The 25704-nt window shown below is 44.7% G+C and overlaps 9 protein-coding genes across 9 annotated transcripts; 2 read left to right on the top strand and 7 right to left on the bottom strand.

Moving 5' to 3' along the window:
* Positions 1 to 16: 16 nt before the first annotated feature.
* On the bottom strand, positions 17 to 1258 carry JR316_0006855 (Serine/threonine-protein kinase SRPK; the record flags this gene model as incomplete). The annotated part of the gene is made up of 4 exons (XM_047892600.1): positions 17 to 274; positions 335 to 450; positions 504 to 725; positions 778 to 1258. The coding sequence occupies 4 exons, from the start codon at positions 1256 to 1258 to the stop codon at positions 17 to 19; spliced, it is 1077 nt and encodes a 358-aa protein (XP_047747882.1).
* A 1195-nt stretch (positions 1259 to 2453) lies between these two features.
* Positions 2454 to 3158, top strand: JR316_0006854 (uncharacterized protein; the record flags this gene model as incomplete). Its single annotated transcript, XM_047892599.1, has 3 exons — positions 2454 to 2536; positions 2597 to 2887; positions 2939 to 3158. 3 exons carry the CDS (start codon positions 2454 to 2456, stop codon positions 3156 to 3158), a joined length of 594 nt encoding a protein of 197 aa, XP_047747881.1.
* A 792-nt stretch (positions 3159 to 3950) lies between these two features.
* On the top strand, positions 3951 to 5382 carry JR316_0006853 (Oxidase ucsJ; the record flags this gene model as incomplete). The annotated part of the gene is made up of 7 exons (XM_047892598.1): positions 3951 to 3990; positions 4043 to 4398; positions 4465 to 4474; positions 4529 to 4699; positions 4750 to 4911; positions 4972 to 5183; positions 5239 to 5382. 7 exons carry the CDS (start codon positions 3951 to 3953, stop codon positions 5380 to 5382), a joined length of 1095 nt encoding a protein of 364 aa, XP_047747880.1.
* A 154-nt stretch (positions 5383 to 5536) lies between these two features.
* JR316_0006852 (Strobilurin A biosynthesis cluster protein l1) lies at positions 5537 to 7034 on the bottom strand (the record flags this gene model as incomplete). The annotated part of the gene is made up of 2 exons (XM_047892597.1): positions 5537 to 6533; positions 6700 to 7034. 2 exons carry the CDS (start codon positions 7032 to 7034, stop codon positions 5537 to 5539), a joined length of 1332 nt encoding a protein of 443 aa, XP_047747879.1.
* A 1183-nt stretch (positions 7035 to 8217) lies between these two features.
* On the bottom strand, positions 8218 to 9563 carry JR316_0006851 (thioredoxin-disulfide reductase; the record flags this gene model as incomplete). Its single annotated transcript, XM_047892596.1, has 7 exons — positions 8218 to 8450; positions 8505 to 8634; positions 8684 to 8784; positions 8841 to 8896; positions 8947 to 9250; positions 9309 to 9444; positions 9507 to 9563. The coding sequence occupies 7 exons, from the start codon at positions 9561 to 9563 to the stop codon at positions 8218 to 8220; spliced, it is 1017 nt and encodes a 338-aa protein (XP_047747878.1).
* A 1414-nt stretch (positions 9564 to 10977) lies between these two features.
* Positions 10978 to 11908, bottom strand: JR316_0006850 (Short-chain dehydrogenase/reductase VdtF; the record flags this gene model as incomplete). Its single annotated transcript, XM_047892595.1, has 4 exons — positions 10978 to 11097; positions 11150 to 11452; positions 11584 to 11687; positions 11761 to 11908. The coding sequence occupies 4 exons, from the start codon at positions 11906 to 11908 to the stop codon at positions 10978 to 10980; spliced, it is 675 nt and encodes a 224-aa protein (XP_047747877.1).
* Positions 11909 to 14969: 3061 nt separating this feature from the next.
* On the bottom strand, positions 14970 to 16468 carry JR316_0006849 (2-oxoglutarate-Fe(II) type oxidoreductase hxnY; the record flags this gene model as incomplete). Its single annotated transcript, XM_047892594.1, has 9 exons — positions 14970 to 15086; positions 15134 to 15237; positions 15293 to 15321; positions 15392 to 15495; positions 15588 to 15725; positions 15784 to 15868; positions 15932 to 16161; positions 16227 to 16318; positions 16426 to 16468. 9 exons carry the CDS (start codon positions 16466 to 16468, stop codon positions 14970 to 14972), a joined length of 942 nt encoding a protein of 313 aa, XP_047747876.1.
* A 641-nt stretch (positions 16469 to 17109) lies between these two features.
* On the bottom strand, positions 17110 to 21475 carry JR316_0006848 (NAD-specific glutamate dehydrogenase; the record flags this gene model as incomplete). The annotated part of the gene is made up of 22 exons (XM_047892593.1): positions 17110 to 17184; positions 17239 to 17666; positions 17716 to 17882; positions 17942 to 18029; positions 18081 to 18278; positions 18337 to 18354; positions 18411 to 18605; positions 18664 to 18796; positions 18858 to 18900; positions 18953 to 19042; positions 19097 to 19123; positions 19179 to 19260; positions 19316 to 19437; positions 19492 to 19623; positions 19675 to 19742; positions 19798 to 19985; positions 20038 to 20229; positions 20280 to 20335; positions 20399 to 20517; positions 20577 to 20817; positions 20928 to 21208; positions 21287 to 21475. The coding sequence occupies 22 exons, from the start codon at positions 21473 to 21475 to the stop codon at positions 17110 to 17112; spliced, it is 3132 nt and encodes a 1043-aa protein (XP_047747875.1).
* A 2203-nt stretch (positions 21476 to 23678) lies between these two features.
* On the bottom strand, positions 23679 to 25144 carry JR316_0006847 (Oxidase ucsJ; the record flags this gene model as incomplete). The annotated part of the gene is made up of 8 exons (XM_047892592.1): positions 23679 to 23831; positions 23886 to 24097; positions 24151 to 24315; positions 24375 to 24545; positions 24607 to 24616; positions 24682 to 24777; positions 24840 to 25042; positions 25105 to 25144. 8 exons carry the CDS (start codon positions 25142 to 25144, stop codon positions 23679 to 23681), a joined length of 1050 nt encoding a protein of 349 aa, XP_047747874.1.
* Between the last annotated feature and the right edge of the window lie 560 nt (positions 25145 to 25704).

Below are 25704 nucleotides of genomic sequence, written 5' to 3'. Positions count from 1 at the left end.
ATACACGATGTCCTCCTTAACCGCAATAACCGCAGCCACATCCACCCTTAATCCAACCACTACCAAGTACATCAACTGCGCTGGCTCTTTTTGTAGGCTTGACTGCTAGGCACGATCTAAGGAGGGAGGCAGCGGGTGCGATGTCTTTCTCGGATAGCTTTTCGCTTTCTTTGAGAAGGGTTTCTAATTTTCCGAGAGTTTCTGTGGCTGTCTCGACCGGCGAGGCAACATAGGTCTCAGAGAAAAGCTCAGTGCCCGTTAACAAGAGATAGATCTGTGGAGGGATGATAATGTAAACTCGGACTCTCTCCCAATTATCGATGTATGTACTCACACTGCAGCCCAGGGCCCAAATGTCGGCCTTCTGATCGGCCTTCTCGCCCTTCAAGATTTCTGGAGCGTAATACGTTTTTCTGGCGTCCGTAGGTGCGGCAACACCCTTATGATGTGCTGAGACAACATGCACTTAGCGCATGAGATCAATTATCCGGGGGGACGCTTACCATGCCCGTAGTTCGCCAAGTAAATCAACACGTTGAGGATATCTTGCGCGGAGGAGTCCCACGGATTACCATGGTCAATTGGTTGTGACCTGACAACTGGGTACGAGATACCATCGTCACCAACGACTTCTTCTGCCTTCTCACTAGGTGATTTAGCAAGAACTTTTCTGATCGATTCGCCTCTTTGTACGCAGAAGAAAAGGAAGTTATCGGGATGGACAGCTTTGGGAAGAAGTGAGAATTAGGTTAACTTGGAACCTGCTGAACAACTCACCCCCATGGATAATCTTCTCATCGTTGAGACACGCAAGTCGCTCTGCAATGTCACCTATAATCTTCTGAACGACATGAACGGGTAGGTATTGCCCATCATATTCATTGGTGAGCCGGAGATCCTCGACGGATGACCCCAGCACGTGGAATGCGAGACAGTAATGTCTTTTGCCTTTGTCGTCGTGCTGGTAGAAAGTTTTGGTGAGTTTAGGGAAGCCCTCGGTGAAGTTTTTGATGGGGCCGGAGAGCAGTTTCGATTCGTTCGTGGCTGTAGATTCCTCGGTGGCCTCCGCGGTCAAGATCTTGATCGCTGAGTACTCCCCCACATGTTCCTTGTTATCGACTGCGAGCCATGTTGAGGACCGAGGACCCCATCCAAGCTTGCGGACAATAGTCCATCGTCCATTATCTAAAGTGAGGCCAGGCTTTCCAGGGAAGTAGCCAGCTGGTGAGTCGAGTTGTTCTTCGGGAAAGTTGGACATTGTTGTGGTTTAAGATGAAGAAGTTCTGTTTTGTATGTTGCTCCTTTTTTTATTGAAGGCACTGCAGCAACAATATGTAACGTTTGAATTTGACACAATCATTAAGTATTATCAAGATTGAGGGTTGAATCACAATGGCTATGAAGTGTTGTTATGCCAGATTAGGATGCCGTTAAGTCCACACTTCCAATTTTGCTGACTGGGACCCCAAATCGGTTGGGGCAATGTACGTTTCAGCCCCGACACATCTCTGGTCTCCATGATTGCGGGCGCCAGGGGAATCGCTGAAGGGCGCTGACTTCTGGACCCTCTGATGCTAGATTTCATATCAGAACTACTTGTAAATAAAGAAGATAGTGGGCTTTGGTGTTAAATACCCATGCCCTGGGGAAGTGCTACACAATACTTACTTAGGCCACTTTCAGTAGAATAAATGGGCGTTGTGGGTGTACCAAGAGGACATACGAATGAACATCTAGAAGGAATTCGTCGGCATCGACCTCTTCCCGGTGCCATAACTCGTTGTCCGGCTATCCGCAATTATTTTCTGACCTATCTGTCGTACGGTTGAAAACTACTTACTCGGCAGTAAATGCCGCCCGCTACATTTTGACAGAAACTGGTAAGATGCGATATATACTAACAACTAGCGTTGAAGCATGTAAGCCATGTTACCCGGTTGACAGCCTTGCGATAACATATCTAATTTATAGACCTGTAGATTAATTTCAAGTCCTATGACGCTTCTAGCTAAGCAATGAGTTCAACCTCAACACTATAGTGCAACGCTTTCATCCTCCTTTCGCGTTCCACAAGCCTCTTAGAGTTATAATGGGGCTCTATATATCATCGAGTAAACGATTGACAGATTGGAGAAAAATATCTCAAACTAATGATCGGCAATAATGGATCTTAGACGTAAAAAGAATCGCCATTAAATACCGGACGTGGTCTCTTGTTGACTTTTAGAAATATCATACGAGCACGGGAAATTTTTGGTTAGATACGAAGGCGACCCTGCAAACTCATGGGAACAAACGAGGCCAACCAACCAAAGAAGAGCTATAAAAGCCAGGCCATGTTCACTAAGATTCCCTCAGCTGCGCTCTATACAACAACTTCCTCAGTGCTGGTCGCTGTCGAACTACAACAGTCAAAAAATCAACCTTTTTGTTAACTTTAAAACCTAACAAACATGCGTTTCATTCCTTTCATTGCCGTTGCATTCGCCCTGCTTCAGACAGCTACTGCTGTGCCAGTAAACAGATGGCAGGCCAAGTGTGTACTCGCTTTCTTAATAAGCAACCTTCTTAATATCTGATACACATTTTTCTGTAGTGATGTTGTTGCCCGTGAAGAGCCGGTCTATGTCCGTCGATCTAACCAGTACCTTGTACGCCGCGGCAAAGATCACCAGCACAAAGACTCGCATAAGCCAGCTCCTCCTGGTCACATCGACAACATCACGTTCCTCAAAGGTCATGGACCTGAGCACAAGCACTCTGCGTCGAACGCTCTTGACGCTCTTAACCTTCACGGTCACAAACGCAAGGAGGTCGAAAACTTCCATAAGAAGGTTGTTGCAGACCACATGTCACACACTCCGGGAGCGCACTCTGCTGTTATCAAGTGAGTCCTATGTTGAAGCAACCAACTGTTTGACTTAATCATTCCTTGCAGGAATTTGGCGCACTCCCAGGGCTCTCGGGATCCTCATGTCCACATCAGTGCTCAAATTCATGATCAGCATGGCCACATCATTGAAGCTCCCCGCCGCGGTAATCCTGCCATTATGGATCCCACTCACCACATATATGTTGACAAGAATGCTCTTCCTCACCACTATACCAAGGCCGTTGAGAAAAAGCAACACCGTGAGGGCAGACACGGCGGTGTCTAAATTTGTGTACTGTAATGATATGCTTTATTATGCATTGTTTAATAAAAGGTTGATGTTGTCTTGAACGGATTTTTCTTTTTGCAATGAGGTGTTACAGCTCTTTGGTTAGGTGGGTTGTATTGAGTGTCATTTTCGATATGGCAAGCGAAGTACTTTAGCGTTAGCGCCCATGATCCGAAGTTCGGCTGTACTTGATCAATGACACTACTTATGACTCGCTGTTTGAATATTTTCCAGCTCCGATGTTATCCTAAACTTATCCTAAACTCCGAATCAACTTGCTCATGTTCGCCATTGACGTTCGATGTGTTATTCAATCTTCAAATGGTTCTTTGTACTCTCCATGAGCTACATATGTGCTGCAGAGCAAAACTTTTGATGAGCGGCCGATGCCAAGTAAGACGGACTGCCGGTGACACGACGCCAAAGTTAAATGCCGACACAATGCCGACGTCCAAGGTACTTGGTTACGAATCGTCTACGAAGCAGACGGTTGTTGACAAATCAGTCAGATCAGCGCTCTAACTATGTCCTTTTTGAGACAGGCTGGAGTACAAATCTCCATGACGCGATCATGGGTGAGGGCCCTCCGATTTACAACTATCTGACACGCGAGGATGGTTTACCGCTCACAAAAATCGGTGAGATGGCGTTGTCGGTCGCAACAGCTGAATAATGAATGGCAACTTCTGGTATGCAATGAATAAGACTCGTCTGCTAAAAAGAGCCTATAAGATGAAGGCAAATGAATGACTTTGCCCAACAGCTTTAATCGCACCTGTAATCCAAAGCATGTCTCCACAAATTAACATTCTGATCACTGGTGCCACCGGTCAGTTCCCTATCCTATCATGCCGATTGTCATCTAATATTCCACTTGGTAGGATATGTTGGTGGCAGTGTTCTAGACAGATTATTGAAGCATCCAGAGGCATCTTCGTTCAAAATTTCTGCAATTGTACGCTCAGAGGAAAAGGGACGCAAGATCGAAAATTTAGGAGTTGAAAGCATCATCGGATCGTACGAGGCCGATGACTTGAGCTTTCTTACAGATGCTGCTTCTCGAGCAGATGTAGTCTTTGCTATAGTGAGTGGAGGGTATGTTCTTTGTATACAACTCCATCGCTCATCCATACCACACAAGGCGAACTCAGATCATCTGCCTTCAGCCCGAGCAATTTTACATGGAATGAAACGTAAATTCAAACAGTCTGGTAAAGCACCTGTTTTGATTCATACGGTCAGTATATCTGCGATGCACGATTGCCCAAAGAGTATCAAAATAATGTTTTATCTTTTATTCTAGTCTGGAACAGGTATATCAATTCCATTTCTTGGTGAATTTCGTCTGAAGGCTAATTTGTTTCAAGCAATCGTGATGGATGACTCTCGGGGTTTAACCTCTGAGCACATGATTTTCAGCGATTTGGATGTCGAAAAGCTGAACCTTCTTCCCGAGACTGCATTACATCGGAATGTGGATATCCCTCTAATTGAAGCAGATAAAGAAGGCTTTGTGAAAGTATATTTAATCACTCCAGGTACACCTTTTTTGTCGTCAGTGTAGGCCAATATCTCACTAAGTCTGAAGGAACAATTTTTGGAGTCCCTACTGGCCAACTTGTTGACCTTGGCCTTCAGAATACACATTCTATGCAAATCCCATTTATCGTAAAACCATCTATCACACGCAAACAGGGAGGATATATCGGCAAAGGACTGAACACCTGGTCTGCTATTTCTCATGAAGAAGGTACGCATGGTGTAACCAGTGTTCCTATTGCCTTAGTAATTGACGCCAACATTATCATAGTGGTAGATCTATACATCATTCTCTTTGATGCCATTCGCAACAGCCCAGACAACGTTGCTCACGGCACTGAAGGTTATTACTTTGCAGAGAACTTTGAATACTCGGGTATCGAACTCGCACGCGCCACGTCTGAGGCATTGGTTGAACTTGGGATAGGATCTAGCAGCGAACCTAGCGCCTTTACCCAGGAAGAACTCGACACGTTCTTTGGGGTGAGAGTTTTAAATCCCCGCTTCCTTCATCCTCTAACTAAAATGAATCTTCCAGCCTATTTGGCCGCTCCTCGCTACCAATTCTTACGCAAAAGGTGATCGATCCCGTGCCCTGGGCTGGAAGCCTAAATGCACAAAGAAAGAGTTTTTAGAGAATGTCAAGTTCGAAACTAAGCAGCTACTTGCCGAGTCAAAGTAGCGGCTAATAGTTTATATAATACACAGTTTATTGTCTCCCTTCATACTCTTTGAACACATTGGAGCTAGAAAAATCGTATAGTGGTTGGCTCCTTTCCGTCAACAAGCCTTTGGTGAACAATGTTGCTCGTAAAAGAGGACCACTACTCCAAACGTCAGTTAACATATGTCGGGAGATGAATGGCCAATCGGCGCTTTCTTACCCCATTCCCAATAAACAACTCCGAGCGCCGCCCAATTTCCATATCGACAGACACACCCACTTCTTTCTGTTCTGCATTTAAGATGAGATCCGATGTAGTTAAAACAATTTCCCAGCCGTCCAGTTTCAATGCTAGCCTCAGTTCATCAAGCCAAGGAGAGTTATCATTCGTCATCACGTAAACAGTTTTAAGCTGCTTTTGCTCTTGTGTTGTTGTGGTTCTCAGATAATCCTCCCTCACGTCGTGTATGCGCTTGATGATGGTCGGAATATCTGGCCAGCAACGTTTAAGGAATATGGGCAAGTTTTGTGGTATGTTTGCCCCCCAGGAGAACCCGGGAGGGGGATCGAATCTGTCCAGCAAAAAAGGAAGGAGATTCCAGTTGTAGTAGGTAGAGCTCCAAGTCCAGAAATGTCGACATTGCCTTCTAAAGTCTCCTCGACGAATATGTGCAGATAGAGTATTGCTGAATGGGGTTATGTTGGATACATTGGACTGTGGTACTTGAAGATCCAACTCTCCGGGTGAAAAGGACGGAAGGTTGGTTTCGATAGCAGACCGCACTATTGGCGATGCAGACAAAAGTTGTGAGACAGGAGAATTTTTGAATTCCTCCCATAATGACAGGCTGCGACCTGATCCCCACAAATGAAGGTCAAATACCTGAGGTGTGCTGTCGATCTCAGGACGGGGTGCAATGACCTCAATGCATTGCTCAGGGGCTTCGGACAATATTGTCCGCCAGTGATCAAAAATAACGATGCCATCTTCCCAATAAATGGCGGGCTTCACGTCGTGTGTATTGATGTACTTGCGTTCTTCTTTAGGACACACAACCTCATACCATTTGTCCGATATTGACCGAGGTGAGCTATCTCCGGGACCCCAAGGACCACCTGCAGTAGGGCCAGAGAAAAATGCATTGAGAGGGGTATGTGGCGTCCACTCTCTGTATTGATTTATAGGCCATGGGTAATGCTTGTCAGGCCAAGTAAAATCGTAAAATACGTAGGTCCGATTGGACTTATATGCAAGAAAGCTGTCCATTAGCCTAGAGTCAACTTGGTTTCAGTCGTCAAAGATAGTGATAATATGTTATGATTTGAGGGACGCACACGTTGATGAATTTATTGTTCCAGCCCAAAACCTCGACCTGCGAGCTTGTGAACATAACATATCTTCCTGTTTTCCCCTCTGGAAACTGCAGGTCCAGGTTGTGCTGCGGCAGATTTTGCTCCCATTTCCTCAGATCATCATAGGTTGGCGGTCTGTCTGATTGGTCTATGAATGGCAGGGAGGGAATGATGTAGTAAGTCGTGAACTTTCGAAGGTGTTTTACGTCGCATAGAACCAAGACGATTGAGAGGATGAAAAGAGCGACGGAAAGATGCTTGATTACTTTATGTGAGTGACCTGTCTTGATTCCGTAGGCAAGCCGGAAGCATATCATGGAGGTTGGGGAGTGGTAGTCGGAAGAACAGACGGCAACCGTGCGTTCTTTTTAAAGTAAAGTTAATAGCCACCTATGACACTTACTCATGACGAAGTAAGCTCCAAGGGGACTTAAGGCTGGTCTATCATTAGTATGAAGCTCAGCGCTGGCAGATGCTGTGCGCTCGCGTCCAACAGTTGCCCCCCCAGACGGCGAGTTACTGGCCGAACATACTAGCGCCGAAGCTTTTGCACCTTGAAAGATCGTAAAAAACGAGAAATTTGAGATATGCAACAATTGCATGCCAAACATTAGATGCTATCACTGTTGAGCAGGAGGTTGCAATTCAGAGGCTATATTTCCTTTGAACGGTTTAGCTAGTAATAGATTATACGCGAGAAGGGAGGCTAGGCAACCGTCAACGCACAATGCACACTAAAAGTATGCGTGGTGAGCGAGCAACGTCTGTTCCTATTTCTGTTCAATGGCATGACATGAGTTCATCCAGTTTACCAACCTAGTAAGCCCAATCTTGCGAGATCGACACAGCCACCTAGCAAAATCACGAACGAAGCAAATCTGTAACTCTGGAATACGCCTTTCTAGAGCCGGAGAATCTAGAAAGTCATTAAGTCAGCGATATAAACAGGTGCGATAAGATTACAGGAAGGGCCGGCGTTCAAAATTGGATGTCGAAGCTAGGACTTTAATGTGCCTGCAACCCGCGTGCCCAGTACACATAAGGAATTCGGTAGATAGCTTGGAGGTTCCATTCGAATAGAAGTTGATAGAGAGCAAACGGACCTTCTCTGACCGTAATGTGAAAGGATAAAGAAAAGGGGAAAAGAATGAAATTGATGTAGCTTCGGAAACCGGCAACGGGCACCGTGATTGCACGCCCAAATGTGCTGGTGTTCTTTACTGGTGCTCCATAGTATTTAGGTAAAGAATCGCACAGAGAGGCTTGTTGATATGGTCTCGGGATTGTGAAATGAATAGCTGACTTCGATCTGATACCAGAATGTCGCTTACCTATCAATATGTCAGTGAACAGTATTGATATTGCCGTCAACTTTGAGATGCCTATATGAAAAATGTATCCCACAATTGATAAACAATTGTGTTCCAAATGAGCGCACAATTCAATGTATGTTGATATATATTCCTTGCTCCTAAAATTCCACAAAGTTGGCGAAAGTCTTTACTCGATATCGCCAAGTTCTTCCTCCTCCGCAATCAGCTTTTCGACTTCCAATGCGGCCATGCAGCCGCTACCAGCGCTGGTTATAGCCTGTCTATATCGTTTATCTTGAACATCGCCAGCAGCGAAGACTCCCTTCACAGAAGTCTGAGTAGTCCCAGGTACGGTTATGATGTAACCATCGGGGTCGGTTTGCAACTGAGTGCGAACAAGCGACGTTGCAGGTTCATGGCCTTTATAATTGAATAATTAGTGTAAGACAAAAGGCGTTGGAAGAGAGAGTATACCGATGGCATAAAATAATCCATTTACTTGAAGATCACGCTCTTCCCCAGTAAGGACATTCTTGATTCTAAGATTGTTCAAAAGATCTCCATCACCTTGACACTCCGTGGCCACAGTGTTCCAGAGAATAGTCTGTATATTTCTTGTGAGGAACGAAAATGTATATGAACAGGAAGCTTACAATTTTAGGGTTATTCTGGAGACGCTTTGCCATGATTTTGGAAGCTCTCAACTCGCCACGGCGCACGAGAACATAAACATGTGATCCATATTTAGTCAAGTCTACAAAACGAAATGGTCAATCGCAAATAACAGTAAAAAAGTTTCGTTGAGCATACATGTAGCTTCCTCAGCTGCTGAATCGCCACCCCCGATAACGGCCAGAGGTTTATTCCTAATCGCGACTTCAACACACCGATTTGAATCAAATCAAAGAAAACATACCTAAAGATGGGAACGGCGCCATCACAGACAGCACAGGCACTGATACCGCTTTGCCAGTAAGCCGATTCACCCTTCAACCCCAGTCTCTTTGCACTGGCACCGGTGGCGATGATGATGGCATCCGCAGTCTCCGGCTCCTGATCCTCCTGCATCTCGCGCCAGTATCGGAATGGGCGCGCCGATAAATCAATTTTCGATACAGTTTCCGTGATGATACGTGTGCCGAATCGAACAGATTGTTCTCTGAACTTGTCCATGAGCTCTGGTCCAAGAATGCCCGTCGGGAAACCAGGGAAATTCTCGACTGTGTGTAACTTAATTCAAAACACGTCATAAGCATTTTCACAGCCGTGGAGTCTTACCATCAGTAGTGGTCGTTAACTGACCACCAGCAGCAAAACCATTGGCCATAAAGCCTTCAAAGAGGACGGGTTCGAGGTTTGCACGCGCAAGGTAGATCGCAGCTGTGTGCCCAGCAGGACCCGAGCCAATAATTACCTGAGCGTTACAACCATTAGATTTAATTTATCGTTTCATGCACAGATGGATGTGATACTCACGACTTTCGAGTGCATCTTGGAGCTTCGTTCGACTTTCGCAGGGTTCGTTGGTGCCATCTGTGGAGCTCGTGTGTTCAAAGTAGCTGTGGATATGAGAGGAATAGATGCCCAGCTTCTACGCAAAGCACCCCTGAGAAATGTACGAGACAGCGTTGTTGGAAAAAGAGATAAGTTACAGAGCCCTGGGTAAGCAAGAACCGGAACGAATTTAAGCAGAACGGTCACAAGCCCGTAATCCTTCTGATTGCATTCAAGGATTGCATAATCTTCGAGGGACCACGTGATTTGACAATCTTGATCGCGAATCGCGAACCAATCAGATGCCTGATTGCGATCAACTTTCACTTTGGATTACTATGCATCCTTTTCCCAGAATCCCAATCTCTGGCTTATCACCCTACACATTTCTGTAGACACCACAGGACACGCTAATTAGAAATCGGGACTGGTAATATAGTGTACAACTCTGAAAGGATAACACTGGCGCCTCTTTACTTGGTGTTGGCAGCAGTTACGGTACGGCCCGTACAGTAACTCGTACCGGGTACGAGAAAACCAACCAGCGGCCGACCATCATTGAAATTTAGTGAACCTTTTTACGAGAGAAAGCAAGTTCAATCTTAGCAGAAAGGTGAACTGGTGACTTTCAATAAAGATGTAATGAAAACAAAATTTGGAGTTATGCAACCAGCAAGCTTCAAAAAAGTCGAAGTTTTCAATCTAGCCGGAGATGGAATCGCCCGATGAAAAGACCAGTAGAGCTGAACAGAAATGAGAGGAGTGTGAATTTGACAAAAAGGTATCATTTGTTCGCTCCACTTGCTTCCTGCTATTTGTGTAAATAAGAGGCCAGTATTTAGAAACTGGTAGATAAATACAATGTGTACTACTGATACATTAGATCTCAAATCAGACGGGGGTATAGTATTGTAGATGAAATCCGAGTGCCTATCGAACACATTATCCAAGGAATGCAACAAATTCCGTAGCCGGCTGGGGAGATGATTAATAATTACTCGCCACTGTCCCGACTCGTCCACCGTCCACAAGCCATACCGCGCCGTTAACGTAAGCTCCAGCCTGGCTCGCAAGAAAAAGAATAGTACCCGCCATATCCTGATATACCGATGAGGACTGTGCAAACAGATCCATAAAAATCTTTGAAGGAAGCAAACCTCTTGTGTCCCCGCACGGCGCAACGGAACATTGCGGCTCATAGCCATTGGGTCCAATTTGAAGTCCGGGGTCGGCGATGTCGTCATTTCTGGAAGAGAAAAAGGTATAAAGCGTAAGCAGGAACATGGGTGCCAGGATTCAAAGGTTTAAATAACAACCGTACCACTTGGCCATACCCCTGGAGCCAACACATTGCTCCTGATACCCCAAGGGGCCAATAAATTGGCCAGAAGTTTGCCTAAATGTGTACAAGCGCTTTTTGACAAAGTATATGACGGTGATAGGACCTTAGAATCTAGTCGGAAGGATCCGGATGACGAGACCGATAGAACATGAGACGTATGGTAAGGCGGTCGCGAGAGCCCAGCTGTAGGGTCTGGAAGTGGAAAGGCCAGACGTTGCCGTCGAATATTGCCTTGATGAAGAAGATCTAAGAAGGCTACCGTCGTGTAATATACCGCAGTGACATTCGTTAGGAATGTTTCTGCAAAGTCCTCTGGCGATCCACAATCCCAAAGTGCATTCTGAAACGCTTTAATAGACGGAACATTCGGACTGCGCGCAGGCGAAGCAGGAGGCGAGGGAGGAGAACCGACATTAACTTCATCGGAGGGAGAAGGTAAGGGATGTGGGTACAAGTTTCTGGCAATCCCGGCATTGTTGATAAGCAAGTCGATGTAACCGTGTCGGGACCGGACTTCCTCTACTACATTTAACAAACTATCTCGGTCCGTGACATCTCCTTCAATAGGGAAGATTTTATCAAAGTTCTGCAGAAAAAACGCGACATAGTTAGTAGAGCTATCTTGAGAGAATGTGATGGATGGGGGTAAGAAAGGATCTTGGGATAGCTCAATGATATCTTTGGGAAACTGTCAACTGAGAAGGAAGATCTACTCACGTTGTTTTCTGCCGCCGCTCTTTCAAGAACCTCCAACCTACGACCAACGATATATACAGAAGCGCCGTTGTTCTCCAAAGCTCTGGCCATCATGAGCCCAATACCTTGCAAATATAGACAGTTAGCCGGTCCTCCATCGATACGACCGGATTAGGTTTGAAGGAACCGAATTTTCACCTGTTCCACCTCCAGTGATGACCACAACAAGACCCTCCACATCAAAAAGGTTGGAGGGATGTAAAGGGGGCAAAGTGCGCATATCAATAGGGTCTGGGTCAAGCAAAGACATTCCAGACGTCGATGGCGAAGGGAACGAGCCAGACATAGCGAAAGAGGTGCACTGGGTTCCCTGGTGCCGACCTAACCGATACCGATCTTGGGGACAAAATTTTGAGAGCTTCTGTCTTGAAGGGAGTTGTCAGTGACGAGGCAAGCGAGACTCCAGGACCAAGATGACTTATATAGAGTATCACAAGTTGCGTGCCACAGCATGCGAGTAAATCCTTCAGGCCTGATCCAAATGGATTGTTCCGCCGGCGATTGAGCATTTTCGGCCTTTCAACGGCTAGCGAGAGTCAGAGGGAACCCCATTCCAGTTTGGGAGTACCACGATGCTTGCACCCTTCTCCCGTAAATAAATCTTAGTATAGATCTTTAAGAAGATAGACAACGAACATAAGTCTGGGGATGGGATTGCGATATCCTTTGCGACACTCCTTGCGATACTCTTGCTTCCCGGAGAGCGTAAGCATATTACTTACGGCGCAGGCACCCGGTGCCAGAGGTCTGTGGACTTGTAACGATATGTCTTCAGTGTCTGGCCAAGAGTAAGTACACGGCTGGTCAACGGTCCGTCCAGATTCTCACTCCCGAGTCCCTCGCATCGCCACTGCCTCGCCACGAATGTCTCTATACAGTCTTGGAAAACAATTCAATACTTAACGATCCAGCACATCAAAGATTACGGCAGCCACCTACTATGCGCTATGTCGATATACCCGAAAGGTTGGACAAGGCAAGCCGCAAAGAGCCAAAAAATAGATCTCGTCCAAATGAAATCTCGACGCACAATCTAACGCTTTGACTTTCGAGTCTATGCATAATTTCACACAACTTGTACCCGTTATATGATCCGGAAGAGTATACCCTCGGAATTTTGTGGAGTTTTAAATTTTGGTGAGCATTACTTTCTTTTTATCATCAGAAGTCTCACCCAAGGTTTTCGCAAACTCTATAGCTGCCTTGTTGCTGTGAAATTTGATCTTGAAGACGTTCCATGTTGGATATATTCACTTCAGAGAGATAATATCGTACGAGATTTTTCCAGAAGGCTTTGATGTGGAAGAAAGTAGACGCTGGCAGCTTGGTGTCCTGAGGAACATCTGAGGTCGTGGCTGAGAGATCCTGTAAACGTATATGGAGGTATGGTCGAGACCCCGGACACACTTATATTTACACTTCTAATTGCCTTCTTTCTTTGACTAAGGCAGCCGAACTTGAGCGGAAATCCGAACACGGAATATCATACATTGTTTCGTTGCTTTACAAATTGAAAATATATCACCACAGAACACCGTTTCCAGCTTGCATTCGACGAAAGTCCCCAAAGATTCCTACCATTTCAGGAGCAATTAACGACTTTGCCAAGTTAAACGTTTCAGGACTTGGATCAAGAAGCGCCCAAAAGGTCGGCGACGTATGTTTAGAGACCTTTTCAAATTGCAGTTCACTTGAGATCGTCCTTCCAACACTACCCAAATCGACTAGAGCTCTATCAGTTCAACATCATTTGAATTCTTTTCTCATGTGTTCCTGTCGCTGTTGTCATGATTTTCTCATCTGGTAAGTATACCATGACTTGCACGAATACTGAACTTGTCTGTCAACAGCTCTTCCACGATGGTTTGGTGATAGAAAGTACAGATATTAAACCGATAATAGGTAAAGAGCAGCCAGGATTGTCCATCTCTTGCTCATGACCAAAACTGTTCTGTCATCATTTTCAAATCGCTGGTATCAGGTGTACGGCCTTCCTTCCGAGTCATATGTGCGCTACCGATGCTGACGCGACGTCGATTCTCATGATGGTCCCTGCGAAGTCCTTTCCTACATCCTTGATATTCGTTGTATTCGTCGTTAATGATGACCACTTTTTACAGGGGCATTATTACAAGGCGTCAGCAGCTCCATAAAAGCCTGCGGCACGGTGTACTACACACCTTATCGTTGTCCTTATACATCATGTGTCCCATATGGCCGGTTGACTATATTCTTTCACTGCCCAAAATATTTGCTACGCATGATATTCAACTTCGTGATCTTATTGAGTTTTATTTATAGTGAACTCACCGACGCTTTTAGTGCCTGACAGCGACGATTGGGATATCATCCATCTTGGGAAATGAAGATGAAGAATTTGGCTTCGAGCACTGTGTGCACGGGTCAGTAAGCAATATTATGGATGATTTCGACAGTCATAATTACAGTCGCATTGGGACGAGCAGTGTCAGTTGGTCAATGGTAACCTGTCGCTTCAGGATCATAGGATTTGCCACACCCACGAGGAAGCACGCCGCTTCCCTGCGCATATATTCCGCTTTGTTGCTCACCTCCTACAAATGAAAAATGAAGTGCCATTGCTTGAAGCTTCTCAAGGCCAATTTGAATCGCCGGTGGCAAGGAATGTCACGGATATGATCTAACGTATAATAAAGGTCCTTGAAAAAGTAAGGTGAAAGTGGTCAGATGAAAAACAACCCTTCAAGCAAATAGCTAACTCACTCACCTAATTGCAGTAATAACCTGTCTGTGAAAGTGGCGCATAAGTCTATTTAGAACATCAATCTCGAGACGGATAGCCGTGGATGCCTATTACATATCCGCATCAGTATCATATATAGATTCAAAGCAAATTTCTATGCTTCAAACGGAGCAAAAAGCCTTCAGAACTCCGCTAAATGGTCTCCACTCAGCAATCTCAATTATCATTGCTAGCTACATACGCTAGCCGTAGCAAAACATCGGCAGATATCATGAAAATCACGGACTCTGCGCCTCATAGCCTTCGCTTGGTGGACAGATTGCCGACTTTAGCATCGAAATTGCTTTTTCAGTTTATTTTCTGAGCAATAAATATGAAAGGATGATATTTTATATTAGTAGTATCCAACAGAATTTATGGCTAAGTACACACCACATCATTGTTCTGAGGTTTACATAGCGATGTTATTGTTAACTACAAAATCAAGGCAAAACTTCTAACAAAGATAAGATCACATGCCGAAGGTCGTACTCACGACCTGCTGCGTATAACAGGCAATGTGAATTCGGAGTTTGAGCGCAGTTCGATATTTAAATATCATATCCTAGATTCAGTGTGTCCAAGGTCAAGTAGCCGACTGCGAATGAGCGTATGTAGCTTCGAGCCGGGATTTGACGTATTCTCCAGCCGTCACGATCTCGTACTTGCTGGGAGATCCAGGAGAAACACAAGTGTGTATAGGCTAAAAGCATATAAGTGAGGTAATAAAAGACTTGTCGACGTACCCACCTCCAAAAGGACATCGTAATTTGTCCCGAAAAATAAAGGTATTGAGTAGCGTTCGACGCCTGACCTATTGATCACACGGTGTAAAGTGGATTTGAAGACATCATCTGAAAAGGCAACGTTATTAGCAGTAAATATAGGTCCAAAAGTAAATCTATTGACTTGTCCAACGGGCAAATTGGTCTCCTAAACTAGTTCACGCAAAAAAATGATGAGAAACAAAATTTAAATTCAGATACACAAACACGTTCTAATACGTACTTCACGACTAATGTACCAGGGATAGGCACTGCATCGACCCATTTGCCAGCTGTATTTTGGACCTGTAATCCGCCAGCGCGATCTTGCCAAAGAATCGTAAAGCACTGGGAGATAGAAGACCTATCAGCATGGTACAATGAGTCATTCAGTAAGGTAGGCTCTTACTTCATAGCTGACAAGAGAAATCAGTGCCTACGTGTAAATTAATGAGACGAGGATCATACTCAGTATGTGCACCAATGCCTATTTGCCTTCCATCTGGATCGGTCTCGAAGCTCGTTGGGCTCTGTGGGGGATAGTGGAGAAGCCGCATAATAGCAGCTGGCTTTGTCGTCTATGAGTTATCATCGCTGTCAAAATATTGGGACCGGAGATACGGACGAAATTATCACCTTATCATCGAAAAAGTTCTCTGGTAGATCAAGTGCCAATGCGAACAATGGAAACAGTAGTTTTCCAACATCTAGTACTCTGTGACTATTTCAAACAGCAGTTGATCAGAGGATCCCTAGTGAAGACGACGTAAGATCCGAGACTAACTAGTATTCCAATGTGGTTTCCTTGAAACCCGTTAAGTCTGATGGCCATACATTTGCTCCTTCCATCGCAGAAACCTTTGCTGGTCCCAAAGAAGAGCTAGATTGGTCGGTAGCTTGAGGCTCCCATCCTATATCGAAGCCTTCATGCAGGTCACCCAGACCATTTGAATCGGTATTCTCTCCCAATAAAGCAGTATATCCTTTGAAGTTAGGAGTTTTGTGTATATCTAGCTGTCAAAGAAAAGGCGATAATTCACACCATAACAAGACCGAATTCTGATAAATGAAGTTCGCACCTCCATTTTCGATGACTCTGGGAGAGCAAAGAAACTCTTTGCTGCTTGGACCGTGTTATCGATAACATCCTCGGGAATACCATGCGATTTGACTATGAGAGATAAGCAGAGAGAAATTTACGCATTTGTCTTACCCGCGCGTTTCTTTCAACGCACTCACTGTAAAAGAATCCAACCTAGTCGAGAAATTAGATCAAACATAGCACGAGTTTTCGTGGGCCTTCAACTTGAAGCATGTACATTTATGCAGGCATCGCGAATTAACTCTGCTATCTTCCTTCGAGCTACTGGGTCTTTGCTATGTGCGTCCTGGATGTCACTGTTGAAAATGACGATACCGGACGTCAACAATGGTGATTTCAGATAGATACACAGTGACGGATAGTATTTAGCTGACATGACAGGAATCTCCTCGAAGGTACTCTCGGTACGTTTAAGCGATAAAAAGAGCTCAGAAGTTGCAAGATGTTCAGACATGTATCAGTTGTGCGTTGACAAGATCGCGGTTCAAGAGAATAAAACATGGCAACCAACCGGTTACCAAGAATAACATGATTTGGTAAACAATCCACAACTTGGCTACATTACTATAACTAGGGCACTTGGGTTATGAACCTTCAAAGCTCTAATCTTCAACATCAGGACGACCTGAACAACCGTACTTATCACTCGGGTCAAATGATCCTCAAATAATTGTCTAAAAAAGTGTTACATATAATACATATTATTGTTTGACTTCACAAAACACTGTCCATTGTTGCCTGATTATTATATACCAATCAAAAGAAATTGAAAACTTTTAGAGGCCGAGGTTGGTATTAGGGAGGGGTAAAGTGGAGGAAGACGACAGTATAGTTTACTTTCCCTACACTGGTTAAGAGATCTACTGCGTGTGGGCGAGGTCTCTTGCGAAATGGAAGAAGTCGACGCTCGACCCGTTGACGCCGTATTTATAGATCTGTTGAAGTATTATCAGCAATACGAAGAGGTCGTAGACAAGACAAAAACTTACGAAGTGAGAAGCTACCCAGCTTGAAAACAGGGCGCGCTGGTAGGCTTCAGGCAATCTCTTCAACAATGTCTCCAGTCCAACCTGTTCCACCAGCGTCTTCGGAATTGCCCTCCTCATGACTCCAAGGCGACTTGGAATGTCGTCATACAAGTCCGAGCTTTCGAGTTCAGCCTGCAGATTGTTGAGTGTCTGTGAGAGTTCGTCCGAGATCGCTGTTCGTGTTTTGGTTCCTTGAAGACGCGAATGCTCTTTCCAAATGCAATGGAATTCTGCTGCAGCATTCTCCGAGATCTTCGTCTGGATATCTTTGACGTAGCTCTGGTAGAATGAACTGGGTTTGCCATCCTTGAAGATCATCAGGTCTGTGTATTCTTGCGTTGAGAGTGCAAGGCCCGCCAGAACTTCGAGGGAAGAACTTGTTACACCGCCTGTATTGTATGTTAGCGGCGCATCGAGGAAGAAGTGGCGCGCATATACCTTTATTCGTACTCGAATCTTTGAAAAGAATGACCTTTCTCTTCTCGAGATGCAAACGTGCTTGTTGAGTCAAAAACAGGTTGGCTCCTTCAACAATATACTTGAAATGGGGTTTTCCGTCGGCATCGATGAGAGCAGCCATATTCGAGATGTTGACAGCTTCCGGCCTATGATAAAATTAACAATGAAACGTGATTTCATACTAGATTTGAAGGCAATGGCTTACCGTCCACCACAAGGCACGAACAAATCAGCCTTGAATCTCAGATGCGCACCATTTCTAAAATCAGTGCCATCAAGTACGACCTCTCCAGCTGAGAAAAAAAAATGAGTTATATTACAAAACCCAAGAGCATACCACTTACAAGGTAACTTTATATCTTGGTCTTCGACTTTGACAAGATAGCCATCCTTGCTTAATTTGGAAGTATCGAAATTCGAGACGGGCACACGAAGCTTAGCAAGACGAACGAGTTCAGCGCGGTCAATGCCAGCAGGGTCAGCAAGAACACCACTGCCGTCAATGACAGCCACAGTCTTGTCGGAAGAGAGAAGAATCTCATCTAGAAAGTAAAACTAATGAGAAACCATATCAGTATTGTAATTGTGACGCCAACTTACTTGAACCAAGATCACCATCTGGGAGGCGTAGAAAATCAATCTAAATACAGCAAACGAAACACCAATAAACGCACCTGGCCCACCGGTTTGCACCTTAGTGATATCTTTCTCCCTGAGACCAAGTTGCTTGTACAATCCCAAAACATACTGCCTAATTGACAGAGAGGTCATTCCATAAGTGTCATGAGGAACACCTCCCAGTGTCTCTGCACTTTTGCCAGTAGTGAACGATTTCCACCATGTCTCTGCGCCGCGCTGGCGGGCGTGTACTAGATAGAGTAAACATAATGATTAGAACGCATAAAGAGTCCAAGAATAGTTGCGTACAAGCCGCCCAGTCCATCATATCAGCTGTTCCCTCATCAGGGCCAAAGAACAGCAGCTCTGGCTTTCCATATAGATCCACCAAGGGCTCCTTGATGCCAGGTGTTTGTCCAGGAATAAGGAGGTCAATGATGGCCTACAAGATCGGAACTATGGTGTGAAAATATGCACAGTAGAAATAGAATGGCAGCACGAACATCGACATATTTCTCGAAGCACCGGCGGGGTTTAGCACCCAGTCTAAGTAAAGGTCAAGATCAATCAAAAGCAAATATAGCGAAAGGCAACACACGAAGGCAATATAGTGCCCTTGGCGCCACCTTCAGGAATGTCCTTATTTTTCAAGGATTGTGTAGACGCCAAGTTGTAGTTCTCATCGAATCTATAGTATCACAATTTAGTACGTCAAATTAAGACAGGTCTTGATGGAACTAACAGCATCCTCTGATTAATCGAATAGTTCCTGTACAATGAATGGATCAGAAAGTAAGAATGCATACTGTACTGGAAGAACGTACTCTTTATTTCTTGACATCACAATGCGGATACCGCCACGGGCAACATCGCGGAAGCGGATGTGGAAGCCTCTGAAATCATTACCTATGAATGCCAACTGTTATGGAAACAATACCATAGAGAAAGCTCAACGAATTACCGATAACGATGAACATGCCGTATGGCTTCCTCGGGTATTCGACCTCAGGCAAAAAGTCTGGTTGGAGGCGGAAAGATAGAGCGACCTTCGTCGGTTGGTAAAAGTTGGTTTTTAACACATGTCTGCCCAGGAGAAAAGTGAGTAAACAATAGTTGATAATCAGACGAGACACTGACTTGTTGAATATCAAAAAGCTCTCCAGGACTTGCAATTCATGCTTGTTGGGCACAGTTCGCCGGATCTTGTCGTACAACTCCGCATCGGTGAGTGGTTGTACATTTTGGAGGCGTTGGTAAGAAAGAGTTGGCCTAGAAGTCAAGCTGAGTATACTAGCATGCAAAGGGGACTGAATCTCTTACATCAATTTCGAGGCGTCATCGGAGGGAGGATAATGTGTCATCGCAAAGTTCACATAGAGTAAGCGGATCTGAATACCAAAACTGAGCATCGGATGTTGAGAAGGAACGCAATAAAATGCATACCAGGTCAGGGTGAGCATGGATAACCTGGGCAATGCTCTCTCGAGTGAAGGTCTCTTCCCTAAATCTCCTCTTGATATCGTTCAAAACCTCGGCATGGGCGGGATCATTTTCGTTCAATACGTTTTTGAGCTGAAGATAGGCTGGCCCAAGGCGGTTGCAGAAATGTTGCGCAAAAATCCAGCCACAATCTATGAGTTGTATAATGAGCGTACGGTGATAATCTTGAAAAAATATGCATACAAGCGTATGTTGCTTCTTGGACGGCATTGCTTCCCAGAGACTTTGGTAAAAAGAAGGGGTTATCCGGAAGGCAGAAAAGTAGAGAAGCTTCTTTCAGAACTTGAAAGATGGAATGCTCGATTGGGGGAGCGTTTGAATCCGGAAGTGGGTTGAGATACAGCGAAATGATCGTGATTCCGTTTGCGAATTGCTCTGAAAGGCATTGAGTTGCCGGATTCTTGAGCAACAAACAGATACCTTACCGACGTATTTTCGGGACGAGTACAGGGAGTAAAAGTGATAAAGATTGGATAGGGCACTAACAATGAATGTGTTTAGAATCGTCGACTCCGCTTTGCTGCATAGCTGAGGGAATACCTACCTGAAAAAACCCGATGTTCCTCCCATCTTATAGCCAATTACCAATCTTCTTTCGCGCGTGCCTTCAACCTCAAATACTTCTAGAACTGGGCCATGTCGTTTCTCTACATTCCACATCACCTAGAGTGGCAAAAAACGCGTTAACTAGAATCAAATGTTGAGACACAAATAGACCATACCTGTTGGTATATATCCAAAGTGTTCTTCGTTGCTCTGTCAAGGAACGCCGAATCAGATACAGCACGGATATCTGTCTTCCCATTTGAGGATGCTTGAGGTTTGTTTGGGAAGTGGCATTTGGTTACGAAATAGCATCGAAGCTGTTGGGAAGCAGTGGCCGAGATTGAACCTGTCGAGCGAAAGGTTTCCAACCTGTAGGCATTCTGAGGTGTGGAGTTATTCAAGAATAGATCATCGATTCTATATTCAAATTTGTTAATTTCGCAAGAATAGAATGAGAAAAGAGGTAAATGGTTGAAGCGATGAATCACTCTTGCGGATAGGGTTTCGAATGCAAACATCTGGCTCACCTTGTTTCGCAAGTCGCGCCTGGACCCTCGGTGGTGGTCAGTCCAGGGGGACTGGTATGGATGAAAGTCGCCCCGTTTCCCTGTTCATCAATCCTCTCGAGGTCAATTACGAGCTTGCTCGGATCATGCTTGGTGAATGCCATGATTTTCGCTCCAAACAACGCAATGATATGGTCAGAAATGACTTCACGGGATTCATTCTGGAAGTATGTGTCGTCGATGCCGAGGTTAGTGTAGAACCAGTTGACTTCGTTGCTGACGAGTTCGCGAGGGATGAAGCCCTGTGAATTTGATGAAAAGTGACCATGTCAGGGGCTGTTCGGAGTTTTACGCGTTGAAGCCAACAGCCACCGGCTCACCTTTGCGGCGACGTCATCCTCGACAAGAGCGCGTTGTTCTTCTTTGCCCTTGAATACGGGCGTGGTGTACCCTGGCATGTTCTTTACGCGATGCAACGAAGAGTCGCTGCTATGTGCAGAGTTCATCGCATAGAGCTGATGTTCAGGCACTGACAATAATTTCTCGTGCCCCGCGTTCGATGTTGACATCGTTCTCGGTGGTGTGGGGGTGAATGTGTTTGGGTGGTGCAAAGCGATTATGGAAGATAGAAGGAAGGATGAATGTTTTGGTTTGCCTCTTATATATGTGCTTTATTAGTTGTTTATATCAGCTTGTTAGACGCCTTGGATCCGTCATTTGAACGACCAACACAAATTTAATAACAGGAACCGGAACTCGAACCCCATGCCACAGCCATTTTCCATACATCGGACAATTGGTCGTCTCATTTCAGACCCGTTACCGGAGTAGACCAACCCCAACAAATCGGAAATACGAACTAAAGAAACACGGAAGGACCTTGAACTGCACGACGGCCTCGGTTAGTTTACTCACCCTTCATACGTCTTGTGATCTTGCCCCATTGTCAAGGCCTTTTACTCACTGCCCGACACCAGTGCGCCGTCCGCGTCAGTCTTCAATCAAGTACACATCGGCGGCGTTGTTTACCACCGTCATGATGATGCCACTTCAATCCATTTTTAGCATGTTCCTGCACTTGAGTAGCATATATTCAGTGTAGCGCATCTCACCTAGCCCTTTCTCATGTGCACTCGCCCACTCAGGGTACCACTTTTCGTACTGCTAGGGTCCTTCTCAAACTTTCCATGGAAATCATGACTTCTGCGTCGTTTACGCAACTTTACAGGAGAATGGCTCAATCCAGTTCCATATTCGGCAGCACGCGCCTCTGCTTGTACGTTTGTGCCTGCGCGTGACGTTAGCTCCAGCGGCAAAGTCCAGGGCCCTGGAGTTAATAGTAACAACGAAACCACGCGTAAATCCCCAAAAACTGGAATACATTTAAATCTAGGCAAATGCTGGGCACCATTTTTAGAGCCTGCACAAAATATGACACCCTCTAATAATATACCTCAAAGGATTTATTAAGTGACTATATAATTCAATGTGAGCGTACTACTTTAGATTCGGAAATTCTTTCTATTGTAGCAACACTTGTACCAGCCTTACCCTGGTCGATTGAATATCTAACTTCTCATAGCATTTCATGTGATGCTCGAGGCGGCCTCCCGTTCTACCAGTTTAAACTGCAGAGGTAGCCCCCATGACTTCTCATTTGGCCGTGTTTTGTACCTCCACGTATACAGAAACGCGGCAGATTCCAGATTTTTTGGTTTCATCTATGCCAGAATAATTATCTCTACAAACATTGTTTGACACAATGTCTCGTCTATTATTGTGGACGGTCGGCGTGATCACCATCTTTCAACCACGAACGGGACGGACCTTTGTTGACCTTCATCGCCGCCCGAGTGTCGCATATGTAAGCGGCAACATGGTCCATTGGTAACAGCGGCGTCGTAGTCGGGCGACCATTTCGCATATTATTTTGATCAGAATGGACCATCCATTATATGCTGTGCCATATACTCGTCGCCGCTGCGACCGATTCCGGAGCTTGAGGAGGCCGATACCATTCACACCTTGTGAGTGGCAATGTTTACAGGATATCTAATAATCTAACCAACTTTGCCATATATCCTGTTGGTATAAGATAGACTTTGATGATTCCCCTTCGTGAGCGCAATTATATTAACACCTAGTGTGATTAACAACGAAAGAAAGTTCACTTCAATTAATTTTAGTAGACTCACAGTTGGCCGCGCATCTTGAAATAATTTATACGCGTGCACCTATTAACATCTGCCCCTGTTTTGCTTCAGGAGCGTTGTCCAGAGGACCAGAGCCCAAAACTCTTTTCCCTGGTACAAATGAGCGTTGATAGTGGTATTCGAGAAGCAGATATTGATGATAGCCTATGTAGAGAAATACATCAGAAGGTATGCTAATCACTTTCTCTGATGAATACTATCTTTATTGCAATGCCTTTAGAGAGAATATTCATAAGTTTATTGGAATTCATGAAATGTCCTTGTAGGCTATACGTGGGATGAGCTCATTTTGAAGAATGAGGTCTCTAGAATTGATCAGAACCCCAGCAATGAAGTTGAGCTTTCTGCGGATCATATCGGCATTCCCACAGTACAAATATTTAAACTCCGACACAGTAACAAGTTGATTTGTGCCATTTGTTGAACTTGCGATAATCATCCAGGCAAATGTCTTCGACTTTTCAAGTGAGAATTTTTCAATCACATTTTTAATCCAAAAATTGCACTAAATACCCTCTAAAAGTCGAAATAAACTTATTTTCAACAACATGCACTCTATTTACTGCACTAAGTCTGCTTGAAGAGCCTTGATCTGCTCTCTAATATCAGCGAAAAAGTGAGCTTTCGTGCCTTTCGGATTCCATCCAAGTGCACGAGAGCGATTAGATTCGGCATCGAGATTTGCAGCAAGGAATGTCCAAAGTGGCCCTGACTAAACATAAAATTATAAATGTCAGTCCGTGATTTATGCAATGAACAGACGCACTCCATAAATCTGTAGAATTTCCTCTTGTGTAAAGGGGGATGGCTCTTTACTTATGCCATAACCACTTTCAAATAAAACTTCTGATATAATTCCCGCCAATTCTATCCCCGACAAACTGAAGCAGGTTGCAAAATAGTAACCCTCAGTTCCATGGCCGGGATTTTCAGGTGAACGGCGAATAGAATCAAACAGAACTAGAAATAAATCGGCGGCTATGATGGAGCTGGTTAAAAGACATATCCGAGTTCGTTAAAATGCGACGTACTATCGTCAACAGATACATAGGACCAGTAGTTGAGACCCTTTCCGAAATACCCGCCTTGTTTGCGTGCAATGGCGGGCTTGATCATAAAGTTCTGTACAAGGGATACAGTATTCTGGATTCCAAGGTCCACGACTGGATTTGGAGATGGCCGACCGTAGATTGCACCTTTGTAAAAACAAATGTTGGCGATCTATCTCTAAGAAACAAGGGAAACAGAGCAATACCTGGGATAATAATATAAGACTTGATATAACCCTCTTTGTCTGCTTCGACAATAGGAATGTCAACGTTCCTATGGAAAACAGTTTCTGGGAAGGCGTTTATTTTTTCAGCGTCCAGATCATTGTAGATTGTACGATCTGAGGTCATTCCTCGAGCGTCATCAGAAAGCAGAGCTGTTGTGATCCATCAATATCATTAGAAATGCATTAAAAGACGTCTGTCAGAAAATCTGACCTGCGCCGGACTGAAAACAATCAAGGAGCAATGAATAAGTTTTAACTTGTATGAACATGTCCAAAGAATCTGTACCGTATGTATCAAAATAGGAGCTTTTCCGGAGTTCTCGAACTTGATTTTTAGTCCTTTCAAAATTGCTTGAGTGGCTGGAAGCTGGTCGGAGTCGGCCTAACGGGGCAATTGGAGTCACTGGAAAAAGGTATACATCACACAAGGATAGGTTTACTTACAATTGCAAATACGACGTCAGAACGAGCTGCCTCGTTTGTGAGGAAGCTCAAGTCCGCGTCAGAGTACGAGCCAAGGATGACATTGACTCCGAGGGTCTTCAACTTTTCCGCTTTCTCGGGAGATCTTGCGAGAGCAGTTATCGAGAATGTTTCACTATCCTTGTGCTTTAGGAGGCGAGCCAGGACACCACCCCCGACGTAGCCTATGCATGGAAGTAAGTATCGTGTCAAAAGAGTATAAACTAGTGAACTTAGCAGCGCATACCAGTCGCCCCAGTAATGAAGATTTTGAGCTGAGATGTCATAATGGAATATCGCAGGTCACAATGTAAACTATTGAACCAATTTGATGGACACACTGCCGTTATCCTTTGCCGTTTTATATGTTCCAACGATGTACGCTCTCATTTTCGATATCAACACCTGAATGAAGCACAGAACAGGTCGGACATCAGAGAATATCCTTGCAATTGGTCAGGTGGAGTAGCAATCTGAGATTTCTGAGTCAGACATACCCAAAAAGCGCTTAGAATGACAAAGAGAATCCTACATTGAACGACGTGGACCAGAGCAGAAAAATGTCGGGATAACTGAAGAATGGTTCTCCTGTGCACACTCCATATTGCTTGTATGTCAGCCGTATGTCATCCAGGTTGTATATTGATTTTGTGTCCAGTGTCTAGGACCATTATTTTGACTTGGCTTACAATAAACTGTCTGGAATTGCGGCTAAACACAAATCACGCTTACTCACTTTGCTCAATGTTTGCGGTATTTCTATTTAAGCGCGTGCTCATATCACCGCGTTGTGCGATATGGCTCACAGTCGAGAGATCCTCGTAACAATCCAATTGTTAGGCTGGAT

Source organism: Psilocybe cubensis, chromosome 6, assembly GCF_017499595.1.
Source record: "Psilocybe cubensis strain MGC-MH-2018 chromosome 6, whole genome shotgun sequence".
Taxonomy (NCBI): domain Eukaryota; kingdom Fungi; phylum Basidiomycota; class Agaricomycetes; order Agaricales; family Agrocybaceae; genus Psilocybe; species Psilocybe cubensis.
The sequence above is the reverse complement of the archived record's forward strand: the minus strand, read 5'-3'. Positions and strand labels throughout refer to the sequence as shown.